Below are 27,552 nucleotides of genomic sequence, written 5' to 3' on the forward strand. Positions count from 1 at the left end.
CCCTCGGCAGCCATTTTGGTTTTGCAGGCCTCTTTCGGAGCTAAGTTTCTTGTAAGAAAAACGGCAAAAATCTACTGATTTTTGCTTTAGAGACACCTGCTGTTAAATGCTTTTGATATAGTTTGATGTAAGAGGCTGCTGAGATTTTTATGGATACTGTGTTCGGTGGGTGGAGGAGCTCCAGACTTTGTTGCCTACCAGTCCGAAGACTTCATTTTCTCCCCAAGCTGTTTCTTTTTATAAGAGGGATGAGAAATGATATGCCCTCGCACTACTGTCTTGAGACAGTCCCATGTTAATACTGGGGATATTTGCGACAATTCATTAAGATCAAGATAGCATTGGATTATATCACAAAGTTTATCTACAAATTTAGATTCTTCCAACAGCCCATCGTTTAACTTCCAGTATAAACATCCTCTATCGTAGGCTGACATACTAATAGTACACCAAATGGGAGCATGGTCCAACCATGTTATACTTTCTGTATCTCCATACATCCAGGGAGATCAAAGAGAATAGATAAGGTCCAAATCAATTTATAACCAAGTGTTTATTTATAATTCTTTATAATCTTTCAATGCAGCAAAAGTCGTTCCTATGTCAGAGATTAGTATTTTGAATAATGTCCCTCCGCCATCTGGTCCTTGTTTTTTGGTCACCCTGGATATCATTTCACGTTACACTAACATTCCCCAAGAGGCCCTATCCCTTATTGAAGGCATTCTTAATCACCGTCCTGGACCCATCCGCATCCCTACCTCTTTCCTATTAACTTTGACACGGCTAGCTCTCACTAGGAACTATTTTCAATTTCAGACAACTTTTTATCAACAGATAAAAGGGATGGCGATAGGTGCCACCATGGCTCCCAGTTTAGCCTGTCTCTATGATAGTAAGTTTGAAGAAGATTTTATATACCCTTCTTCATGGTCATCTTTCATTTTCACACAGCATCATTATATTGATTTTTTTTTTGGTTTGGACGGGCACTGACATTCAGTTTTTCTTATTCCTGGACTGGGTTAATAGCTGCAGTAAACATCTTCAGTTTAATTTTTCCATTAATTCGTCCAAAATTGCTTTTTTGGATGTATTGGTAACCTTTGCTGATGGGATTTTTACCACCTTTATCTTTCGTAAAGAAATGGACCGCAATATACTACTAAGATTTGACAGCCATCACCCCTCTGCTTTAAGGACGAACATTCCGGTGGGGCAATTACTTAGACTTCGGCAGCTCTGCTCTTCGAGGGCTGACTTTGTGAATCAGGCTAAGCAGATGCTGTCCAGGTAGAGCATTTAAACGCGCCCTTTATGTTAAACCGCAATATTTTTTATTTCTTCCCAAAGATAGAACATCTGAAGGGTGCATAAATTGTATTTTGCCATGTTCCACTCATGTTCGGGACATTACTGCCATCATAAGCCACCACTGGCCGATTTTAGCTTTACAGATTTTCTTTTTGTCAGGGTAGAAACCTTAGGGACATCTTGGTCCATTCACATCTTAGAGACTCAGCCTTGCCAGTTTCCCAAAGTTTTGCTGGTTACCAACCATGCGGACACTGCTCAGTCTGCCCCCATGTATTACCAATGGTTAACTTTGAACGACTCTGGAGGCCCACAAGATGGCTGCCTGAGTAGTCGCGCCTGTGAGAAGCTCCCAAACTTTGCCTCTGAAATTGCATTGCTGAGGAACTATTATGCCCCACACTAAAAGAAAGGCGAGGATACAGGGGATAGAGATGACATCTACCCCGTTACAGTCAAGTCAACCCCGCATCTGGAGCTTTTTCGCGGCAGTACCGCCTGTAACTCCTGGAGAGCATGTCGCTGAGAGAGCAGAAATGGAGCGTGATCTACTTTCCCTGACATCGGAAACATCTCTTAGCCCCGGGTCTCCGCGTAGACCGGCACCACCAGGACTCGATGAAGAAAGAGGATCTATGGAGGCTGCAGTCCCCCATGAGAGGGAAGGAGCGACCAGACAAGGAACACCAACTGAAGGATTTGTCAGCTCAGAGCAAACGGCAAAGGTACAGCCTCAGAGGGGTAATGGTGACCTGGGACTGAATAACGCCGTCAGGCTGGGTAGCTCGAGCTTGGATATTGGTGCCGGGGATATAGTGTGAGGAGAAGGCGAGAGAAAAGAGATACCTAAGACTGAGAGAGTCATAATACCATCTACAAAAATTTCCTTAACAATGATTTGGAATGCATTACAAGCGTTGGAAAAGGCAGTTGTGGGCCTCACCAAAGAAATTTGGGAAGTTAAAGATCAACTAAGAATGCAATTGAATTAACACAGCAAGAAGTAAGAGTGCAAACAATGGAAGGTCGTTTGAAGGAAGTGGAAAAAAATTCAAACAAATTTAATTCAAAGTGAATCTGTTGTCAACAAGAGACTGGAGAATATTGAAAACTCTTTGAGATCTCAATTTATGATTTTTGAATTTCCCAGTCCTGAGAAATATTACACCGCTTGAGTTGTTTAGATTATATACATCTCAGATTTTGAAGATGCCTGAAGAAGTGAAACCTGTTGTGACCAAAGCTTATTATTTACCAAGTGCAGAGACTAACGGTGGAAATACAGAAGAACAGATATTACCTGATGTTACTACATTACTTGAATCTTCACAAGAGATGATAGTATCTCAGAGGAGAACTTTATTGATTTCTTTTGCGTTTCTTATGGATAAAAATAATGTGTTTAAGTATTTCTTTAGAAATAGTCAAGAAAAATGTTTTGGTCACAAATTGTGGTGTTACCCTGATATAGTTAAATCAACCCAAATGAGACGTAAATCTTTTCTCAATATGAGAGCTGAAGCGCTTCAAAAGGGGGCTCAATTTAAGGTTTAACGGTTTTTATTATTTTCAAAGAACAAACAAACAAGCCGGAGGTGGGTGTGTCTCTGAGCCCACCCCCAGCATCCAAATACAAGCAGAGCAACAAACGGAACCCCCAGCCCCTCCCCCCCCCGAGATTCTTCCTAAAACAGCATCATCAAGAACTCTAATCCACATTTAGTCTGTATGGTCCACATTACTCACAATGCACCAAAACAACCAAGGTGCCTCTTGCTCAAGCATTTAGAAGCAAACTTCGAGTGCGATGTGGGAACGATTGGATGCATGGTTGCCACACCGAGAGGAATCGTCGTCTCGCGGTAGGGGATTGCCTCGCCATCATGTTCTCCATGTTCATCATCGAGTGGAAACTGTTCCTCCAGGCCCAGTAAGACGGATCATCTGTTGCCCTCCATTTTGAAAGAATGATTCTTTTACCGACAGCACAAGCCTTCACCGTGAGCAAGCGTGAGCCAAGATCTCTGATTCGTATCGGCGATATACAGGCAAATAATAGCCACAAAGGGGTGACAGGGATGACCACATTCAGTAAGTCCGCCAAATAGTCTGCAATAAGTCCCCAGAAATGTTTAATCGGTGGACAGGTCCAGAAGACATGCGATAGGGTGCCCAAGGCATGACCACACAGGGGGCTCAATTTAAACTGCATTTCCCATGCAAATGTCATATTACCTATCAGGAACAGAAATATATTTTCTTAGAACTCTCTCAGCTTAGGGACCTCTTGGTCTCTCGCTCCTAGAATGTCTCACTCTAAGTGGGGAAAAATTTAACAGGCGAAGTGTCTTCTCAGGTCCCTTTTCCTGTAGTAATATATTACATTGGTTGTTCGCTCCATTTTCATGGGCTTCTCCGTATTTCCTTTATTGTTAAAATACAAATTAATAATTTTTTATTATTACTATTACTATGATTATTGTATTATTTCTTTTGTATTTTATAATTTCTGAACAAGTTTCAACTTGTATGTATATCAAAATTTGAGAAAAAAAAACAAACAAACAACTTTGAACACCCTTTTTCCCACATTAAGTATCAGTTAAATTTTTCCTCTACATGTCAGACGAAGGGAGTTATTTATATAATTACATGCTCATGCCCTAAATTATAAGTAGGCAAGACAACCAGTCCTGTCAGTACACATATTATTGAGCACCGATCAAGCATCAGAACTGGGCATGAAACTGCACCCCTTGTATCTCACTAGCTTACTTTTGCACATTCCGAATCTGACCTTAAATTCTTTGTGATCGATGTGTTACCTCCCCCGACTCAGGACAGTCATTTTTCAGAGATGCTAATACATAGAGAGCAGAAATGGATTCATAGATTGGATTCTCTGGTCCCTAAGGGCTTGAACAATGAAATAGAATTGCAATATTTTGTTTAATTTCTCATTGTACTTCTGTTTTGACTGTCCATCTGTCACTCTGTTATTATTATCTCTATGATTGGCTAATGTTGTTATGAGTTGGTGTTCTCCTATTCGCTTGAATTTTCATGCCTTTTCTACATTCCCTTTAAATGTTTGTTTCCGTCTCTCCCGTCTGCTCTCCTTGCTGTGTTAAGTATTAGAATGAAACGTCATACAAAAGGTATGTTCATCAGTGAAATGTATTACGGTATACCATTTTGTTTTTGGTCCTTGTTTTGAATATATTTGAAGTCACTATTATTATTATTTGTGTGTTCATTTTTTAGTTGTTGAAGTTGACATCGTTTACTGTCCCTCCCGAAGCAGCCTGTTGGCGAAACATGGGGTCCATGTCGGGGGACCCTATTGAGAACTATACAACTTTTGACAGATGAGCAATGGAGTTACTGCAATGAAAGATTATAATTATTTTTTTTAATTCTTTATTTATTGTTCCAAATAATTACAACAAATAAAATAATATGACATTACCAGGATGACTATAACAAAATAAATCAAAAACAATTATATAAAGTAAAACATAGTCTATCCTTCCTGTCATCAATTACAATATCATAAGGAAAAAAAGAAGTGAAATTCTGGTATAATTGAACGGTAAACAATAAGGAAAACAAGCATTATCTACATCCTTTTATTACTCTATACCGGTCATTAATTTTAAAGAAGGTTTTTAAGATCAATTGGATCTGTAAATAAGTAATTACTACCATTCAGTCTTACACTGCATTTGCATGGGTGTTTCAATTTGAAACAGCCTCCTTTTCTAATACTGTCTCCCTGTATCGAAGGAAATCTTTCCTACGAACTTGTGTAGCTTTAATAAGGTCAGGAAAAATCCATACCTTTTGGCCATAAAACATATTTGTTCTATTCTGAAAAAAAGACCTCATGATGTTATCTTTATCTGTTGAAAAAGCTAATTGGACCAACAAAGTTCCCCTTGTCTTTATATCTAGCTCATCTTGAGATTTCTGAAGTAAATCTGATATATCTATGGAGCTGTTAGCATTATCTAATCCTTTATCACTTAATTCCTTTTGCTCTTTCCTGCCCCATTTCTCTTATCCCCTAAGTAAAATGCCCTTATTATGACTGGTAAACATTTCTCAGATATTTTTAATGATTATAACAAATAATTCCTGAATAATTATCCATAGGATTTATCTTTTTTATAATAGGAAAATTGTTAACTTTTATATTTAGTGATCTTACCATGTTTTCCAGTCTTTTATTTACATCTTCACCTACCTTAATCTGTTCATTTTTAATTTTTTCTACCAAAGTAACTTTTTTCTCTATTTTATCTACTACCACTCTTTGCTTTTCTAATTCAGCTGCATTTGACACCGAGGAATTAGAGGTTTTCATCACTACTTCATTTAGTTTGTTTATAGATGAATCTAACTTCACCAGACAGTTCCATAGACATTCCATAGTTATGTTATTAGGTTTTAACAATAATGTATCAGATTTTATAACCACTTCTATATTTCCTTGTTTATCTTTTGATGAGTGACTCCTTATAGGTGTACTTGATTCAGTGGGAAACTCAATTGGACTCTGTGTTATACTCAAACCAGCATTTTCAAATGATTTATGATCTATTACATGCAAATCATTAAGCTGGACATTATTTTTAACCTGTATTTCCAAAGGACTTAATACACCTTCCTGACTAACCCCTGGATTCTCTTGGGTCAATAAACCCTCTTTACCAGGTGGTGATGGTGGAGCCGATGCCCCCGGGCTCAAAGATATTTCATTGACCTGAGGAGAAGCTCCCCGTTCTAGTGCTTCTCCTAATGCGGTCTGTCCACTTGGGGAATTTTGAGGATCTAGCCAATCCAATATTGTTTTTTGTCCCGTTTCTACTAGTGCCACCTCACTAGGAGGCCTTAATTTAGCCTTCCTTTTAGTGTGTGGCATTTTTAGGAAAATATTTAAATTGGCACTAGTATTGGTGTTATAATGCTCTATAGTGGAAATCCAATAAACCAACAATTATCACTTCTAGGGAGCCAGAGAGAGAGAAAAAGAGAAACAGAGACTATTTTTATCAATTAAATATGTACACCTTAAGTCCAAGTCATCCAAGCGAATCCCCAGGAAGGCCCGGGGAAGCCTGGCAAAGCCCTGCTTAGCTGCTCGCCCCTTAAGTGCACGCGGCTTTAGCAGCGCGCTGGTGTCTGCTGCGCGCCGCAGCAAGCTGGAATTTATACATCCAAGTCCGGGTCCCGCCTCCTCCAGGAAACGCCCCCCCCCTCAGACAGGAAATCAAAGCGGCAAGATGAAAAAGAAAACAGTCGGGGCAAGCCACCGCTTACCCCTGGAGACCGCTGGAATCAGGTAATATCAAAATCGCTGGCCTTCTCCTCCCGACTCAGGCTAGTAGGCAGCAAGCTGGAATTTATATGTCCAAGTCTGGGTCCCGCCTCCTCCAGGAAACACCCCCCTCAGACAGGAAATCAGAGCGGCAAGATGAAAAAGAAAACCGTCGGGGCAAGCCACCGCTTACCCCCGGAGACCGCTGGAATCAGGTAATATCAACATCGCTGGCCTTCTCCTCCCGACTCCTTATAAAGAATTATAAACAAACACTTGGTTATAAATTTAATTGGACCTTATCTATTCTCTTGCATCTCCCTGGATGTGTGGATATTGAATTTTTTGAGTGCAATCCTTCCTGCTCCATTTTTGTATTTTGGATTTTTCATACTTTCTAATAATAGGTCGATTCGTGAGTACTTTTGGTGAGGATGGGAGAAGAATGTATAATTCCTAGATCTCGGATAGCGAGATCGCCAAATGTCCACAAGATTATTCTGTGTTATAACATGCTTTAGATCTCATCTGCCGCTCAAATAATCTCTGGTGTTTCCTGAAGAGGAGTCTAATTCTGGATTTAAAGTTGTGTTGAAGTCCCGGCCAATAATTAAGGACTCCTCTGCTACTCCCTGAAGGAGGGCATTGAGTTTCTGGAAAAAGGGATCTTGGTGTGTGTTGGGGGCATACACTGATACTAGAGTGTAAATATCAGTTCTCACTGAAATAGTGAGGATGAGGTATCGTCCCTCGAAGACTTTAATACACTTAAGATCAAATGAGAAATCTTTGTGGAATATGATGCCTACCCCTGTATATTTAGCTACTTTGGTACAAGGTGTTCAGTATTGTGATGGATAAGCTGGATGACTCATTAATTGCTCATATCTGGTTTTTAAATGAGTTTCCTCTAATATTGCTATCGTGGTCTTGAGGTGCTGAAGATCTTTAAACAGAAGCTTCCTTTTTCTTCCTAAGTTTAGTCCCTTAACATTATGAGACAGAATTTTAACAGTGGCCATTATCGTACCATTAAATTACCACTTTATGAAAAGTAAGCACGACCAGCAATAATCAATTTGAACCTTATTAAGAAGTCTGGGATATCTTATAGATTTGTTAATATGCTTTGATTTAACATTACATGGCAACTCCCACGGGTTGTAATTAGCACAAAGCTGGACATTCTTAATCCCCCTCCCTGTCTACCCTTGTGGGGCCTACTTGAACAGTTTGGTAGACCCATGTGTATTAATGGAGAAAATCAACTGACTAGCGGCTAGTCCATCCATCCAACGAGTCAAACTTCTTAAACTTGCATGATTAACCTCAATTATAAAGTAGTAAAGCAATAAGCATGCATCTCAGGTAATTGTTCCCTATCAATTACACCCATTCCACCAGAAAAGGAATATATGTAAGGCTTGAAAGTGAGATATGAATAATACGATATTCAAGTAAAATGTCCTTCAGGTCGCCACCAGGGTTGCATCAGCCTCTCCCGAGTTTCTCCTGAGCAGACTCTTGCCTTTACTGATACGCTGCCATCCTCTCACATCTTCTTTTTGAGGCGCTATGGCCCTTGCGTTGACAGTGGAGGGTATCGGGGGCAGACCGGCTGAGATAAAGGCCTCACGGGCTTCTGTAGTAGTTTTTACTCTGTAATTCACTCCTTGAACAGAAAACCATAATCCAAATGGACAGACCCATCAGTAGCGGATGTTATCTTTGCGCAACAAAGTAATGGCTGAACACATTTCTTTTTTGTGTGTAATTTGTTTATTGAGCAACAAGTAAAATACAATGCAAACAAAACAGTGCATAACATTTTTTGTAAGAATCACTGTCCCCCCCTCCCCATAATTCCAATGTACAAAAATACAGAAATCGTATCAGGTCGGGAATGATGCTGTGGTCTTATACGCCAATCCCATTGTAGCAGGAATTGGATGGACTTCTAGGCCCCCTCCCCTGTTCCCCTCTCCCCTCCCTGTGTGATTGCAGATCCAGAATTATACACCAAAACATAAATAGATATCGTTAAGTTATTGGCGATAAGTCAGCGAAAAAGGAGATGGAATATCCGTGCCAAATCCATTTTTCCTGTTTTCGAGCGACGGTAAATATTTTCTCCTTCAAAGCGAAGCTATGAAAACAGGTAACAATGTCCTAAGGTTTATTGTCCACTCTCCTGCCCAAAGTATGGTGGGCCCTTTCAATTTTAATGTCCATATGCGGTTGGTCTGAGGAGGGATTGGCTTGTGTCAAAATATGCAGGCAGAGTTATTGCACTGTCTCCTCCATGTTTTCGTATTCAGGGGTCTCCGGTACCCTGCGTATACGGAGATTAAATCACCATGATCTGTTTTCAATGTCCTCCAGTTTGTCCATCATGTTGACAAGATCCATTTTTGTTGTTGTTTGCTCCTGGCGTAGTTGCGCCATTTCTTCTGCCTGCGCATCCACACGCACTTCATTTTAGTCTACTCGTCTCCCCAGTTCTGCGATGTCCTTTAAGTCACTAATTTGCTCCATAATCTCTTGCTTATATGATTTCATGTCCTGTCTTAGTTCACAGAACCATTTGTGAAATTCTGCCCAATTAGATGCGTTGGTATCTGGTGGTTCTTTGTCACGGTTTAGGGTGTCTTCCATTAGTGAGCTTTCCTCGGCAGCCATCTTGGCTTTGCAGGCCTCTTATTCTGTGTTTGCTTTTTTATATGAAAACTGACGAAAATCTACAGATTTTCACCAAAGAGACATCTACTGGTAATTACAGTTGATATTAAACCGATGGATGGAGCATTTGGAGAGCGGATGTCAGAGGTGTTTTTAAGGTAAATCGTCGGGTGGATGGAGGAGTTCCAAGTTTATGCTGCCAGCCAGTCGGCGATGCAATTTAAACCCTCTGCTTTTTTTTTTTTTTTAAATAATGACTAATGAGAAGGGACGCTCCTCCCTCTACGTTTCTCAAATTCTGACCCTGTGGATGCTGGCCCCTTTGAGATGGATTTTTATCTATCCAATGGAGCAGACATCTCAACTTCAATTTCATATCTCTGTAGAAACTGGCTCACAGGGACATTCTATTGCACGGACTGCAATTTACAGTGATGTGATCAGGCACAATTCATGAAGGTCTTGGGTGAACGTTTTATATCATTTGGTACATAATTTGACTGGTCTCTGACCAGCTGTTTAAGATTTGTCCAACATGATAGGGAATCTACCTGACAAACAAAACTATCTTTTTTTTTAATTGAGAGGATAAGAAAAAGTACAAAAGAAAGTGAAGGATGAAAAATGACTGAAGACAATTGCGCAGCAGCACAGAACGCCAGTGCATGTTTGGAAAGATTCTAGTCTTTCTAACCCATGAGGGAGCATGTTATAACTCATGCTATCGGATGACATTGCCCACTTGTGTGGCTGTTATTGTTCCTGCTTGTCCATGCAGAAATGGGTTTACCTACAGAGCCAGATAACATAGTAACACAAATATTTTTGGTGTTGCTACATTTTCTGACTTTAAGAGTGCTATGTTCTTTTTTCTATTTTGTGTTGCTCTTTATTTTTTAGCTGATTTAACAAACCTACAGACAAGCAAGTTAAATGTAAGACATTGATAAGACAGGCTAAGAGAGAATTTGAAAAGAAGTTGGCCGTAGATGCAAACACTCACAGTAAAAACGTTTTAAAATATATCCGAAGCAGAAAGCCTGTGAGGGAGTCAGTTGGACCATTAGATGATCGAGGGGTTAAAGGGTCACTTACAGAAGCTAAAGCCATCGCGGAAAGATTAAATGATTTCTTTGCTTCGGTGTTTACTGAGGAGGATGTTGGGGAGGTACCCGTACTGGAGAAAGTTTTCATGGGTAATGATTCAGATGGACTGAACCAAATCACGGTGAACCTAGAAGATGTGGTAGGCCTGATTGACAAACTGAAGTGTAGTAAATCACCTGGACCAGATGGTATACACCCCAGAGTTCTGAAGGAACTAAAAAATGAAATTTCAGACCTATTAGTAAAAATTTGTAACCTATCATTAAAATCATCCTTTGTACCTGAAGACTGGAGGATAGCTAATGAAACCCCAATATTTAAAAACGGCTCCAGGGGCAATCCGGGAAACTACAGACCGGTTAGCCTGACTTCAGTACCAGGAAAAATAGTGGAAAGTATTCTAAACATCAAAATCACAGAACAAATAGAAAAACATGGTTTAATGGAATAAAGTCAGCATGGCTTTACTCAAGGCAAGTCTTGCCTCACAAATCTGCTTCACTTTTTTGAAGGAGTTAATAAACATGTGGATAAAGGTGAACCGGTAGATGTAGTGTACTTGGATTTTCAGAAGGCGTTTGACAAAGTTCCTCATGAGAGGCTTCTAAGAAAAGTAAAAAGTCATGGGAGAGGTGGCGATGTCCTTTCGTGGATTACAAACTGGCTAAAAGACAGGAAACAGAAAGTAGGATTAAATGGACAATTTTCTCAGTGGAAGGGAGTGGGCAGTGGAGTGCCTCAGGGATCTGAAGTAGGACCCTTACTTTTCAATATATTTATAAATGATCTGGAAAGAAATACGACGAGTGAGGTAATCAAATTTGCAGATGATACAAAATTGTTCAGAGTAGTTAAATCACAAGCAGATTGTGATAAATTGCAGGAAGACCTTGTGAGACTGGAAAATTGGGCATCCAAATGGCAGATGAAATTTAATGTGGATAAGTGCAAGGTGATGCATATAGGAATAAATAACCCATGCTATAGTTATACAATGTTAGGTTCCATATTAGGTGCTACCACCCAAGAAAGAGATCTAGGCGTAATAGTGGATAACACATTAAAATCGTCGGTTCAATGTGCTGCGGCAGTCAAAAAAGCAAACAGAATGTTGGGAATTATTAGAAAAGAAATGGTGAATAAAACGGAAAATGTCATAATGCCTCTGTATCGCTCCATGGTGAGACCGCACCTTGAATACTGTGTACAATTCTGGTCACCACATCTCAAAAAAGATATAACTGCGATGGAGAAAGTACAGAGAAGGGCGACCAAAATGATAAGGGGAATGAACAGCTCCCCTATGAGGAAAGACTAAAGAGGTTAGGACTTTTCAGCTTGGAGAAGAGACGGCTGAGGGGTGATAGGATAGAGGTGTTTAAAATCATGAGAGGTCTAGAACGGGTAGATGTGAATCGGTTATTTACTCTTTCAGATAACAGAAAGACTAGGGGGCACTCCATGAAGTTAGCATGTGGCACATTTAAAATTAATCGGAGAAAGTTCTTTTTCACTCAATGCACAATTAAACTCTGGAATTTGTTGCCAGAGGATGTGGTTAGTGCAGATAATGTAGCTGTGTTTAAAAAAGGATTGGATAAGTTCTTGGAGGAGAAGGCCATTATCTGCTATTAAGTTGACTTAGAAAATAGCCACTGCTATTACTAGCAACAGTAACATGGAATAGATTTAGTTTTTGGGTACTTGCCAGGTTCTTATGGCTTGGATTGGCCACTGGTGGAAACAGGATGCTGGGCTTGATGGACAGTTGGTCTAACCCAGTATGGCATGTTCTTATGTTCTTAAGAACTGTTCTCTGAAATTCTGTCCTTTTATCCTTACCTTTTCACTCTTGTTGCACCTTTCCATGGCCCGTTGACGAGACAACTCATCCAGACGGCGATCCAATTCTTCCTTTCTTCTCTGAAAGTCCTGGTAACGACATGGCTGAGCCTTTTCTACAAGAATATGAGATAATTAGCTCAGGAATGGGGGTGTGCGTGTGTGGTGTTTTCAGGAATGGCAAGTGATACTTGTGTAAGGTAGAAGGACCAATATAAAAATGCTGCACTAAGGAAAAAAGAAATAATAGGGAGCAAGGACATGAAATTTCTGTCACTGCTTTGTCACTGAAGAAATTTGTGACCTGCCCTATGATCACCACCACATTTTAGTATATTTATGAAAAATTAACAAACCATGTAGTAGCAGTTGCTCTAACATTTGTCTAAAAATGTATGCTTCTTTATTTATGCTTTTTATATACCGTCGTTCCAGCAAATGATCACAACGGTTTACATAAATTGCATATAAGTACAGTGTAATATCACAAGATTTACATATTCATTAAAGAAGAAATAAGTAACAGTTAAAATATTAATATGTTCAATAACATTAGTTAGAGGATGCAACACAATTCATTAGGTAAACATTTTTATTAAAGTGTTCAAAAAGGATGGGAAGAGGTTCTAATATATTAGAGTATAAATTTATAACCAGTGTAAAGATAAAAGATTTATGTTAGTTTGTAGGCTTTTTTGAAAAGCCAGGTCTTCAGTTCTTGTTTGAAGTTCTTTTTTTCTATTAAAATTCTTAAAGGACCAGGTAGTGTGTTCCAAAGTTTTGATCCTGCAAAAGAGAATAGACTATCTCTTATATGAAATAGGTGAATGTTTGATTGGAGGGAATTCTTAGAATGCCTTTATTTTTTTATCTTAGATTTCCTGGGGGATTGTAATGCTGAATAGAAATTCCAGGAGGAGATGGCTCAATATTATTGATGTTGTAGATGAGTGATAATACTTTGTATTGTATTCTATAAGTTATAGGAAGCTAGTGAAAATCAATGAGGATGTAATATGATCGAATTTTCTTTTTCCAATGAGAAGTCTGGCAGATGCATTTTGGAGTAGTTGTAGAGGTTTAGTGATATTTGCAGTGAGGACAAGTAATAAGGAGTTGCAATAGTCTATGTTTGAAAAAATCAGAGTTTGCAATACTGTCCGGAAGTCTTGTAGGGTAAATAGTGGTTTCAGTCTGTGAAGTAATCTGAGATTAGAGTATCCAGATTTTATCATTTTATTTATATGCTTTTTCATACTGAAGTTTTCATCTGTTTGGATTCTGAGGTCTTCTTCTGATAATGAAATATTTGCTAATCCAAGGTTTAGAAGTGGAGGTTTAGCCATATTATTTCATATTATTTTGTTCATGTTAAGGGTTAGTTTTAGATTAGAAGTTCTTAGGGCCAGATTTTCAAAGGGGTACGTGCGTACCCCCTGAAAACCTGGCCCAAACACCCCCTGCGCGCGCCGAGCCTATGTTGCACAGGCTTCCGGCGCGCGCAAAGCCTCGGGACGCGCGTAAGTCCCGGGGCTTTCCTGGGGGGGGGGTAACGCGTTCAGCACGTCATCCGGGGGCGGCGCTGCGGGGCGTGGTTTTGGCCCCCGGACCAGCCCCCGAACTGGAACATGGAGCGCGGCAGCCGGCCCGGCGCGCGCAAAGTTACGCCTGCTTCGAGCAGGCGTAACTTTCATGATAGAGGTGGGGGGGGGGAGGTTAGATAGGGCCGGGGGGGGGAGGGGTTTAGATAGGGGAAGGGAGGGGAAGATGGGCGGAGGGCGAAGGGCGAAGGAAAGTTCCCTCCGAGGCCGCTCCGATTTCGCAGCGGCCTCGGAGGGAACAGATGAAGGCTGCATGCCGACCCTGGATTTTAATGGATACGCACATCTATTGAAATCCCGCGTGTGCGCAGATTTATAAAATCTGCCCCTTTGTGTATTGATTTCATGTGTTATCTTAAGGTTTCTAGTGTTTTTTCAAAAGGTTTTATCAAAGGGAATGTAAAATTGGATGTCATCAGCATATATAAAGAATTTAGTGCCAAGATTTTCTAGAAGTGAGCATAATGAAAGGAGGTAGATATATCTGATATTGTGTTGCTTAATTTTACTTGGAAAGATCAATTTTCTAGGAAGGAAGAGAACCATTTGTGAACAATTCCACCAATTCCAATTCTTTTTAATTGCTTGCAGAGGAGATTGTGGTCTACTGTATCAAGAGCTGCTTTTAAGTCTATTAGGATCAGCAAGTATAGTTCATAATGGTCAAATCCTTTTAGGATGTTGTTAGTTAATGAAATCAGCAATGTTTCTGTTGAGTGTTTTTTTCGAAAGCCAAATTGATATGGGGATAGAATTTTGTTGCCCTCAAAGTGATTTTCTAGTTGAATTAGTACAGTCTTTTCTAGAATTTTTTAAATGAAAGGCAAGTTTGAAATTGGTCTGTATTTGTCCCACTCATTAGGATTTCCAGCTTTGTTTTTTAAAGTGGGTTTAATAATAGCTTGTGTTGTCATTTTGGGGACTATTCCAGATGACAGACAATGATTTATAATTTTTGTGATTTTTGGTATTATAGTGTTATTTTTTTTGAGTGTATTTGTAGGGATTAGCTCAAGCGAGTGAGTTACAGGTTTTAGCTTAATAATCTGATGCACTTCAAGTTTTGAACTATTTCAAAGATGTCCATATTTGTTGAGTAGAATTTGATGCAGGAGTATTTAGTTCTTGGTTGTTGGGGAATTGAGATTTTAGATTATTTATTTTATGTAATGAATATGCGTACTTATTACATGACGATTTTGTGAATTCATGTATTGTAGATAGTTGAGGATGGGTCCTTGATAAGGTTTTTTACTGTTTGGAATAGTAGTTTTGAATTGAAATTAACAAAATGGATTTGGTTATTATAGTGTTGAGATTACTTACCTGATAATCTCCTTTTCCTTAGTGTATGCAGATGGACTCAAAACAAGTGGGTATAGTGTGCTCGTGCTAGCAGTTGGAGACGGATCTGAGGTCAGCATGGGTACATATACCCCCACAGGATGTGTAGCAATTCAGTAATCTTCCTTGCAAAAGCTGTAGCTGACCGACCGTTTAAATGAACAGGATTACCCTGACCAATTGATGGTAGCTGGAGACCGCCAGTGTTCTCAACCGGAAGGCGTCGACACCCGGCAGGGTGGAAGCCCTATATAAGCAAAACATGGCTTACTGTGAGTCGGCGAATCCCCATGTATACCGGCAGCCGGGCGGGATGCTGAGTCCATCTGCATACACTAAGGAAAAGGAGATTATCAGGTAAGTAATCTCAACATTTCCTAGCGTGTAGCAGATGGACTCAAAACAAGTGGCATGTACAAAAGCTACTCCCGGACTGGGCGGGAGGCTGCCCGAGGCCCGTGCAGGATTGCCCTCGCGAATGCGGTGTCCTCCCTGGCCTGGACATCCAGATGGTAGAATCTGGAGAAGGTATGGAGGGAGGACCACATCGCCGCTTTACAGATCTCTGCAGGCAACAGCAGCTTAGCTTCTGCCCAAGAGGCCGCTTGCGCTCTGGTAGAGTGAGCCTTGACCTGTAGAGGTGGTGGTTTTCTCGCGTCTATGTAGGCTGCCTTGATAACTTCTTTGATCCAGTGGGCGATGGTTGGCCGTGAGGCCACTTCCCCTTGCTTCTTCCCGCTGTGAAGGACGAACAGATGGTCCGTCTTTCGTACTGCTTCAGACATTTCCAAGTATCTGGCCAGTATTCTGCCGATGTCGAGATGACGCAGTATTCGACCTTCTTCTGACTTCTTCAAACCTGCCGTAGATGGCAGGGATATGGTTTGGTTGAGGTGAAAGTACGAGACCACTTTGGGTAAGAAGGAAGGAACCGTGCAAAGATGGATAGCTTCTGGAGTGATTCTGAGAAATGGATCACGGCAGGACAGTGCTTGTAGCTCTGAGATGCGGCGTGCTGAACACACAGCCAGCAAGAACACCATCTTCAGGGTTAACAAACGGAGAGACAGGCCTCGAAGGGGCCTGAAGGCGGATCCCGCTAGAAATTCCAACACTAGGTTGAGGTTCCACAAGGGCACTGGCCACTTCAGTGGCGGGCGAATGTGTTTGACTCCTTTCAGGAAACGTGAGATGTCTGGGTGTTTGGCAATGGTGTTGCCGTCACTCCTGGGACCGTAGCAAGACAGCGCTGCTACCTGAACCTTGATGGAGCCAAGGGACAGACCCTTCTGAAGTCCATCTTGTAGGAAGTCCAAAGTGATAGGAATCTTAGCGGCATGTGAATTGGTGCTGTGAGAGTCGCACCAGTCTTCAAAAATTCTCCAGATCCTGATATATGTCAGTGATGTGGAGAACTTGCGTGCTCGGAAGAGTATCTATTACCGGCTCCGAGTATCCTCTTTTCTTCAATCTAGCCCTCTCAATGGCCAGACCGTAAGAGAGAATTGAGCTGGATCCTCGTGGAGGATGGGACCTTGCCGCAGCAGGTCCCTGTGTGGAGGCAAGCGCAGAGGATTCCCTGCCAGTAGTCTTCTCATGTCTGCGTACCAGGGTCTTCTTGGCCAGTCCGGGGCCACTAGAAGAACTAGGCCTCTGTGTCGCTGAATCTTGTGTAGAATGGCACCCAGCAGGGGCCACGGAGGAAAGGCATATAGCAGGAGTCCCTGAGGCCAGGGCTGTGCCAGTGCATCGATCCCCTGGGATAGCGGATCCTGCCTGCGGCTGAAATATCTGGGTACTTGAGCGTTGGACCTGTCTGCTAATAGGTCCATGCCCGGCGTCCCCCACTGATCCACAATCATCTGGAAAGCTGTGGGCGACAGCTGCCATTCCCCTGGATTTAGGCTTTCTCTGCTGAGGAAGTCTGCCATGGTGTTGTCCTTCCCGGCGATGTGAACGGCGGAGATGTCCTGGAGATTCGCTTCCGCCCAATTCATCAGGGGGGCTATTTCTAGAGATACTTGTTGGCTTCTGGTTCCACCTTGTCGGTTGATGTATGCCACCGTGGTGGCGTTGTCCGACATCACTCTGACCGCTCTGTTGCGAAGTCTGTGGGCAAATCGCAGGCACGCTAGCCTGACTGCCCGTGCCTCTAGTCGGTTGATGTTCCACCGCCCTTGGGCGGTGAGTTCTTCGCAGTGTGCTCCCCATCCGTTCAGGCTGGCATCTGTAGTGAGCAGGGTCCAGGTTGGAGAGGACATTCTTGACCCCCGGCTCATGTGGCCGGGCTGCAATCACCACCATATCTGATTCCGCACTCTGGCTGGTAGAGGTAGGTGTGTGGCGTAGTTCTGAGATCGTGGGCTCCACCGAGATAGGAGGGTGCGTTGTAATGGTCTCATGTGAACCCGCGCCCATGGTATCACCTCCAGAGTGGATGCCATAAGGCCGAGGACCTGTAGGTAATCCCAAGCTGTGGGCCGGGTGGCGCTCAGCAGGGCCTGCAGACGATTCTAGAGCTTTGATCCTCTCTTGGAGGTCAGGCTGACCTTGTCTTCCTGGGTGTCGAATCGGACCCCTAGGTATTCTAGTGACTGAGAAGGCTGTAGGGAGCTCTTGTTTAAGTTTACTACCCATCCTAGGCTTTCCAGAAGAGCAATAACTCTGTTGGTTGCCTGGTGGCTCTCCTCCGGTGACTTTGCCCTGATCAGCCAATCGTCCAGGTAGGGATGGACGAGAATTCCTTCCTTCCTGAGTGCCGCCGCCACTACTACTATGACCTTGGTAAAGATCCGCGGCGCGGTGGCTAACCTGAAGGGTAAAGCTCGGAACTGGAAGTGCTGATTCAGGACTTTGAAGCGAAAATAGCGCTGGTGGTCCCGATGGATTGGGATATGCAAATAGACTTCCGACAGATCTAGGGAGGTGAGAAACTCCCCTGGCTGTACTGCATTCTTGACAGACCGCAGAGTTTCCATGCGAAAGCTGGGGACCCGTAGGTATCGGTTGACTGACTTGAGGTCCAGGACGGGCCTGAAAGTGCCCTCCTTCTTGGGTACTATGAAATAAATGGAATAATGCCCAAAATTTATCTCCTCTGCAGGCACTGGGATTATGGCTTTTAGGAATAGAAGCCTCTGTAAGGTAACCTCTAGTGCCGTCCTCTTGAGGGGTGAACAAGGAGATTCCACAAACTTGTCCGGCGGGAGCCGCAGAAAGTCCAGGTAGTACCCTTCCCGGATGATGGCGAGGACCCTCCGGTCTGAGGTAATCTCGACCCACCTGCGGTAGAAGAGGGTCAGCCTGCCCCCTCCTATGGCTGCTACCCCCGGATGGGCCGGCTGATTGTCATTGTAGGGTACGGCCGGGACCGGAACCCGAGCCGGTTCCCTTCTTATTGTGCTTAGTCCGAAAGGACTGGTTCCTGGCCTGCAAACGAGGTGCTTGGTAGCGAGTCCTGTAAGGGTTGAAGCGCTGAGAGGTTCTACCTCTGGATGGCCTAGGAGACGGGTGCTGCCTCCTTCGTGGCCTGTCTTCTGGTAGGCGAGGTAATGGAGAAGCGCCCCATTTATTGGCCAGGTTCTCGAGGTCGCTGCCGAACAAGAGGGATCCCTCAAAGGGCATTCTTGTGAGACGTGTCTTAGAAGAGGAATCGGCCGACCAGTTACGTAGCCAGAGCTGCCTCCTGGCTGCCACTGAGGATGACACTCCCTTGGCTGCCGTACGGACGAGGTCGGAGGCTGCGTCAGTGAGGAACGAGAAAGCTGACTCCATCCCCCTTTTCGCTCCTGCTCCATCCCCCACTCCCTGTTTTTTGTAATTTCCTCCTTTCTCAAGTTTATTGTAAACCGGCGTGATGTGCTTGCACGAACACCGGTATATTAAAAGCTGTTAAATAAACAAACAAAATAAATAAATAAATAAATAAATCGATCAATCTCTTCTCCCGGGGTGTTGTTCCTAGCCTGTGATAAACAGGAACGCGCCACCACGGTGCAGCAGGTCGCAATTCGTAGGGACATGGCTGCCACCTCAAAGGCTTGCTTCAGGATGGCGTCCATGTGCCGGTCCTGCGTATCCTTGAGGGCCGTCCCTCCTTCCACCGGAATGGTGGTGTGCTTCACAATTGCGCTAACTATGGCGTCAACCTGAGGGCACGCCAACATGTCCTTAGTAGCCGGGGCTAAGGGGTACATGCCAGCCAAGGCCTGACCCCCTTTGAATGAGGCCTCCGGCGCAGCCCATTCCAGATCGATTAGCTGCTGTGCTGCTTGTAGGAGGGGAAAATGGTGAGAAGTCTGGCGCAGGCCCTCCAACAGGGGGTTCACTCTAGGTTCCCCTGGGGCGTCATGGCCCGGAAGAGGCAGTTCCGACAGGCATTGAGAAATCAGGCCTGGAAGATCCTCCTTGAGAAAGAAGCGCCTCATGGTCCGATATGGTTCCATCCCCGAGGGAAGCTCTCCCTCCTCGGGGGGTTCATCTTCTTCCTCCGGGCAATCTGAATCCCCAGAATTGGGGCTATCAGGTGGTGAGTGGCCGCGCCTAGGCCGTGAGGGTCCAGGGGCCGGGTCATCCGGGACGTACGGACCCGGTCGGGGAGTCGACTACATTGTGACAAAGGCATGAATCCCCTTGAATAATTCCACTCAGGAGATCGAAGCCGGATCTGGCTGCAGGGGCACCAGGCCTCTCTGGTTTCCTGACTGCTCCCCGCTGCCTGCTGGCTCCGGAGTGTTCCCTGAGGAACCGGCAAGAACGCTGGGCTGTGACCGGCCCTGGCCCGGGACTCTTCACATTGGGCACATAGAGAGTCTGCATCCTCGTTCTGTGTGGCCCTGAGGTTGCATGCAGAGCAGAGACTAATGCCTGATTCTGGAGGTGCCAGCTCCGCCGAAGCCTGGGCTCTCTTACGCTCCATCTCGCCGATGAACTCAGCTAGAGTCCGTGCTTTGCGCGAAAGGCGTGCGCCTGTCAACCGGCGTTCAGCAATGTGCGCCTATGAACGGGCGCCTAACACTGTGCGCCTATGAACGGGCGCCGAACACTGTGCGCCTATGAACGGGCGCCTAGCAATGTGCGCCTAGGAACGGGCGCCTAGCAATGTGCGCCTAGGAACGGGCGCCTAACAGTGTGCGCCTAACAACGTGCGCCTAACAATGTGCGCCGTGCGCGTATCAACGAGCGCCTATCGCCGTGCGCGTAGCAATAGGCGGGACGCTCTAGGTAGAAGGCGACGGCGAGCAGGCAGACAAAATGGCGACCCCCTTGACGGGCCGCCCCAGAGGCAAACTCTGCTACTCCTCGGATCTTCGGAGACCAACAGAAAAGATATACGCCTTACCTTGTCTTTGGCGCTTCCCGGCTGCAACCCGGGCGGTCTCCGGCTGCGGGGGGAGTACCTTCACCGCCGCGCTCGAGGAGGTGCACCCGCTGCCTCTAGGCTGCGCCCGAACTCATCTTGCTTGGGGGCCAAGTCCACGCTGGGACCGAGGCTGCCTCTTGGCCGCGCCCGAACTCGTCTTGCTCGGTGGCCAAGCCGCACCCGAGCCCTTCTCACTCGGGGGCTAGGTCCCTGCCGCGATTCGGCCACCGGACCGAGGCACTTACCTCCGAGGGACCACGGAAATCACCTCGGGAAACTCAACTGGGGGAGGGACCGACTGGTATCACCGCAGGAGTGCGGGGCTCGTCTTCAGATGAGATTCTTCTATGAATTTAGTCGTTAGAATTTGGAAACACGCTCAGCAAGCGTGAGGGTAGCTCCAAACTGCTTTGGAGATGGAAATTACTGAATTGCTACACTTCCTGTGGGGGTATATGTACCCGTGCTGACGTCAGATCCGTCTCCAACTGCTAGCACGAGCACACTATACCCACTTGTTTTGAGTCCATCTGCTACACGCTAGGAAATATTGCTTTTTTGTTTTGTTTATCAAATCTCAGTATTTTGTTAGTTGAGATTTGTATTTTAATACATTTTCTGTTCAAGGGTTTTTTCTCTATTGTTTATCATTTTTGCTCAGAGTTTGTTTTTTCCTTCTTAGTTCTTCATTATACCATGGTTTGAGTTTTGACTTGATTCATTGTTTGTAACATTTTTTCTTGTTCTAGGGTTAGATCATCAGCTATTTCTTTCATAATCTTCAAATGGAGTTCAAATGGAGATGATGTGTTATCAAAATTTGATTCAGATAATTTATTATTGAAGGGTTTCTGGTTCTATTTTTTTTCCGGAATTTAATCATTTGAAAATTTTTTTTATTTGGTTGTTGTGTTGATTGTAGAGTAATATCTGCTTTGATTAACTGACCATGGTATAGTTATGTGAGTTAATTTGATTTGGCAGTTTTTTTGATTTGCAAATATGAGGTCAAGGATGTGGCCAGCTTTATGTGTTGGTTTGTTTACGAACTGTGTCTATCCCATTGCTTCCAGTGTCAGAAATATTTCGCATGGGCTGTTTTTGGTTATATTATCAATATGAAGGTTGAAATCCCCTACAATTATTGTTGATTCAGGATATGGGAAGGATTTGGTGAAGATTTCTAATGAAGGCGAGCAATCTTTTTGCAGTGATCCAGGAGGGCTGCAGATTAGACCAATATTTATTGTTGTTGATTTAAGCATCGCTACTTCATTTGGAGGATTTATTTCTACAATATAAAGTTTTAATTTGAGATCTTTTTTGCAGATTATTAGTAGGCCTCATCCTTTTCGTTTGAGACATGGGAAATGATAGATATCATAGTTCGAGTTATCAACTTGATTTAATAGAAAATTGTCATAGCCTTTTAACCAAGTTTCTGTTATATAAAATTTTGAGGGGTTCAGGTCTTCTATAATGTCATTAGAGGAATTTTTTTTGTAAGAGATTGGACATTTTAGTAGTAGTAATGTTAATATGAGACTTGGGAAGAATTCAGCGAAAGTTTTGTTTTTTATTATATTGGGATATATTAAATTACAGCTGTTTCTACTTATGGTTTTTTTTTGTTGAGATCTGTTATGTCTCTTAGAGATTTTTTTCTATTGGGAAGGACTTATCCATGTTGAGGTTAGTTGAGATGATGTTTGTAGATTGAGTTGTTTCTATGGATGTAAGGATTCTGTTTTAGTTAGGCTTTGTAGCAGTAATATTGAATTTAGGAGATTTTTTTTTTTTGACTGAATAAAAATGTTTTTTAGATGTGAAAACTCTGTTTGAAAGGGTATTCAACTGTTGTGAGGATTCTGTATGAATGAGTATTCAGTCATTCAGGAATGTTCATTAGATGTGAAGAGTCTGTTTGAATTAATATTCAGTAGATGTTAAGACTGTTTGAATGAGTATTACATTGAAGTGAGGACTCTGTTAGAATGGGTATTCATTTCTTGTGGAGACTGTTTAATATTCAGTAGTTGTGGGGTCTTTGTATTAATGATTTTAGTGTTCAGGCTCGACTTCAGGCGCATAAGAAGGGGCACACAAAGGGGCAAGCCCCTTTGTTGCGCCCCGTCATACGTGCGCACCTCTGGCGCTTGCAGTCAGTTTAAATTGTTGCCGGTGCTGATGGAGGATATTGGGAGGTGGGCGGGTCCCTGCGCTCCCTCTGGTCCTGCCCCCCTTGCTTTGGCTCCTGGGCGCTTGTTGTTGACTTCTCCCTCCTTGTCACCTCTTTTTTAGGGGGAGGGTGCTTTTCGCCTCTCTCGATGATTCTTGATAAAAGGGGAGGCAGCCGTGCAGGCTTGCGCTCTCCTCTGGCGCTTGCAGTCAGTTTAAATTGTATGTATGTAAAAAGGACCAGAATGGGCATTCAATTAAATATAATACCAAATAAAAATGGATCAAACTTTCTACTGAAATTTTTTTTTAACTCATGCTCAAATTGTCTTTATTTCAATATCTTCAAGTCAAGGGCAAAATAAATGTCAAAAGACACATGACAATTTAAAAACAAACAAAAAGCCAACTGGGCAAAACCAGCCTCCTCAAAGTTTTGAATGGTAAAAATAATTTTAACTTTTGTCAAAGTCTCCTAGAATGAGTAAGGCTCAAAATGTTAAGATGAAACTAGGAGAAATGGACAAGGTCATCACTCACCCATTCTATGGCTGACCCGGCTATCCAGACTAAACTTCACAACAGTTTTGTCAATAGTCTTCTCTGAGCCAAGGCGCACTAAGTTAATGTCTCCACAGTTGCCTATGCATAAAACATATAGAAAGAGTATCTGTATCTTAGATTTAATTACTCAACTTTCCAAAGCCAAGCTCAAGGCAAGATACAATTCTAGTTCTGTAGTCCCTGTCCCAGAGGGCTTTCAATCTAAGGCCTTATTTAATAAAGATTTTCTCCCATTCTTGTGTCTATGGGAAAAATGCTTAGTAAACAGTACCCTAAGTTAGTATCAGAGACAATGACAAAGTGAATTGCTCAATATCATAAGAAGCATTGGAGGGAGAAGCTGGATTTGAACCCTGATTTTCCAGATTAACAGCCATACTGGGTCAGACCAAGGGTCCATCAAACCAAGCATCCTGTTTCCAACAGTGGCCAATCCAGGCTACAAGTACCTGGCAAGTACCCAAACACTAAGTATATTTCATGCTACTGATACTAGTAATAGCAGTGGTTATTTTCTAAGTCAACTTGATTAATAGCAGGTAATGGACTTCTCCTCCAAGAACTTATCCAAACCTTTTTTAAACCCAGCTACACTAACTGCACTAAACACATTCCTTGGTAACAAATTCCAGAGTTTAATTGTAGAAATTACTTATCTGATAATTTCATTTTCCTTAGTGTAGACAGATGGACTCAGGATCAATGGGTATGAGAGCAGTTGGAGACGGAGTCAGATTTTAATCTGACGTCAGCACTACATATACCCGTGCATGAGGCTTTGCTCTCCAGTTTTCTCCTCGAAAAGCAATTATGGATATATGTGTTTGGATAATTTTTTTGATTAACTTGGATAACTTGAGTAACTTGATTAACTTGATTAACTTGACTTGGTTGACGTGGTTTTTAGCTGGAGACCGCCAGGACACTCAACCGAGAAGCGCTGACACCTGGTAATATGGGTGTCTGAACTAGAGATAATGGTTGGCTTACCCGTACTTGTGTTTCACTCGGGGGAGGTTCCCCCGAGGATTCTTGATTGCAAGGCAGCCACAGGCGGGGTGCTGAGTCCATCTGTCTACACTAAGGAAAATGAAATTATCAGGTAAGTAATTTCTACATTTCCTAGCATGTAGCAGATGGACTCAGGACCAATGAGATGTACAAACGCTACTCCAGAACCGGGTGGGAGGCTGCCCGTGGCCCATTTAGTACTGCCCTTATGAAAATGCTGTGCCCTCCTTGGCCTGAACAACCAGGCGATAGAATCTCGAGAAGGTGTGGATGGAGGACTACGTTGCTGCCCGACAGATCTCTGCGGGTGACAGCATCTTGGTTTCTGCCCAGGACACTGCCTGGTCCCTTGTGGAATGGGCCTTGACTTGTAGAGGTGGAGGCTTGCCTGCCTCTACGTAGGCCGCCTTGATTACTTCTTTGATCCAGCGGGCTATGGTTGCCCGCGAGGCCGCGTCTCCTTGCTTCTTCCCGCTGTGAAGAATGAACAGATGGTCCGTCTTTCATACAGGTTCTGATCTTTCCAGGTATCGGACTAGGAATCTGCAGACATTCAGGTGGTGAAGAAGGCGTGAGTCTTCTGAGTCCTTACGCTCGTCTGGAGATGGCAGCGAGATGGTTTGGTTTAGATGGAAGTGAAAAACCACCTTTGGCAGGAAGGAGGGTACAGTGCGCAGCTGTATGGATCCTGGCGTGAATCTGAGGAATTGCTCCCAGCATGATAGTGCTTGAAGTTCGGAGATTCGACAGGCTGAGCAGATTGCCACGAGGAACTCTGCCTTCAAGGTCAGGAGCCGTAGGGACAGACCATGAGTTGGTCTGAATGAAGCTCCCGCTAGGAAGTCTAACACTAGATTGAGATTCCTTAGGGGTATCGGCCACTTTAGGGGTGGCCGAATGTGCATTACCCTTTTTAAGAAGCGGGAGACGTCTGGGTGGGCCGCTAGGCTGTTGCCGTCCACCCTGGGTCTGAAGGTGGCCAGAGCAGCCAGTTGTACTTTGATGGAGTTGAGGGACAACCCTTTGTTCACGCCAACCTGCAGAAATTCCAGGATCATGGGGATTTTGACTGTCCATGTAAGGATGTCACGGTCCTCACACCAGGCTTCGAATATTCTCTATACTCGTATGTATGTTAAGGAAGTGTAGAACTTGCGCGCTCGGAGCAGTGTGTCAATCACTGGTCCTGAGTATCCACTCTTTTTCAGGCGAGACCTCTCAATGGTCAGACCGTAAGTGAGAATCTCATTGGGTCTTCATGGAGGATTGGTCCTTGCTGGAGTAGATCCCTGTGTGGAGGTAGGTGTAGAGGGTTTCCCGCCAGAAGTCTTTGCATGTCCAGGTACCACGGTCTTCTTGGCAAGTCCAGGGCCATTAGAAGTAGCAACCCTCTGTGGTGTTCTATCTTGCGGATGATTCCACCCAGTAATGGCCATGGAGGGAAGGCGTACAGTAGGTCTTCCTGTGGCCAGGTCTGAACGAGGGCGTCGATTCCCTGGGACAGCGGTTCCCTTCTTCAGCTGAAGAACTTGGGAATCCGGGTGTTGGACCCGGTTGCCAGAAGATCCATGGCTGGGGTTCCCCAGTAGTTTACTATCTGCTGGAAGGCTGCTGTAGACAGTGTCCATTCCCCTGGATCCAGACTCTCTCTGCTGAGGTTGTCTGCAGTGACATTGTCTTTTCCCGTGATGTGGGCGGCTGATATCCCCTGTAGGTTTGATTCTGCCCACATCATTAGGGGCTCTATTTCCAGGGACACCTGCTGGCTTCTGGTTCCCCCCTGGCAGTTGATGTAGGCCACTGTTGTGGTGTTGTCCGACATTACTCTGACTGATTTGCCCCAGAGTCTGTGGCTGAACCCGTAGGCAGGCTAGTCTGACTGCTCGGGCTTCCAGTCAGTTTATGTTCCATGCCGACTCTTCTTTGTCCCATTGCCCTTGAGCCGTTAGCTCCTGGCAGTGGGCTCCCCATCCCCACAGGCTCGCATCCGTGGTGAGCAAGGTCCATTCAGGTGGGGATAGGCTTGTTCCCTCGCTCAGATGGTCTTCTTGTAGCCACCATTGTAGTAGGTTCCGAACCTTCGCCAGTAGCCGGAGAGGGGGGGGGGGGGGGGGGGGGGGAATAGTTCTGAGACATCGGGTTCCCCCGTGACTGTAGGGAATGTTGAAGGGGCCGCATGTGGGCCCTTGCCCACGGGACAACTTCTATGGTTGATGCCATGAGTCTGAGGACGTGGAGATAGTCCCATGCCATGGGAAGAGTGGAGTTCAACAATGCTCGCAGTTGTTCCATCAATCTCCTTCTCCTTGTAGGGGGAAGGGTGACTTTGTTCCATTTGGTGTCGAAGCGAACTCTCAGGTACTCTAGGGATTGGGAGGCTGTAGGTGGCTCTTGGGTGTGTTGACGACCCACTCGAGGTTCTGCAGTAGTTCCATGACTCTGGTGGTTGCTTGATGGCTTTCCTCTGGCATTTTGCTCTGATCAGCCAATCGTCCAGGTATGGGTGCACGAGGATCCCTTCTTTCCTCAGTGTTGCCGCTACTACCACCATGATCTTGGTGAACGTTCAGGGAGTCGTAGCTAGCCTGAATGGTAGGGCCTGGAACTGGTAGTGATGGCCCAATATCGCGAAGCATAGGAAACGCTGATGGAGGCGATGGATCGGTATGTGGAGATAGGCTTCTGACAGATCCAGGGAGGTCAGGAATTCTCCTGGTTGTACCGCCTTTATGACCAAATGCAGGGTTTCCATGCAGAAGCAGGGTACCTTCAGGTAGCGATTGATGGTCTTGAGGTCCAGTACGGGCTGGAATGTTCCCTCTTTCTTGGGCACGATGAAGTAGATGGAATAGTGCCCAGAATTTTGTTGGTGCGTGGGCACCGGTATTATTGTCTTTAGGGCAAGTAGTTTTGATAGTGTGGTTTCCACTGCCTTCCTCTTGGAGGGGTCATGGCACGGAGAAATCACAAACTTGTCCGGGGGGATGCTGTGGAAGTCCAGGTAGTATCCCTCTCAGATGATGGATAGGACCCAATTGTCCGACGTTATTTCGACCCATCTTTGGTAGAATAGGGCAAGCCTGCCCCCTATGATCTCTTCCTGTAGGTGGGTCTGCTGATTCTCATTGCGTGTTGCGGCTGGGACCTGGTCCCGAGCCGGATCCTCTTTTGTTGTGTCTGTTCCGAAAGGACTGCCCCTTGCCGGCGAGGTGCTTGGTAAGTGTTTTTGT

The 27,552-nt window shown here is 44.3% G+C and overlaps 1 protein-coding gene across 1 annotated transcript in view; it reads right to left on the reverse strand.

Annotated features, from left to right (window-relative positions):
- The window catches only part of SETX (senataxin), a 383,775-nt gene that overhangs the window by 87,092 nt on the left and 269,131 nt on the right, over positions 1 to 27,552 (reverse strand). Inside the window, 2 exon segments of the mRNA XM_029613495.1 lie at positions 12,263 to 12,378; positions 23,288 to 23,389. Coding sequence (XP_029469355.1) covers positions 12,263 to 12,378; positions 23,288 to 23,389 — 218 coding nt within the window.

This window comes from Rhinatrema bivittatum, chromosome 8 (genome assembly GCF_901001135.1).
Source record: "Rhinatrema bivittatum chromosome 8, aRhiBiv1.1, whole genome shotgun sequence".
Classification (NCBI taxonomy): Eukaryota; Metazoa; Chordata; class Amphibia; order Gymnophiona; family Rhinatrematidae; genus Rhinatrema; species Rhinatrema bivittatum.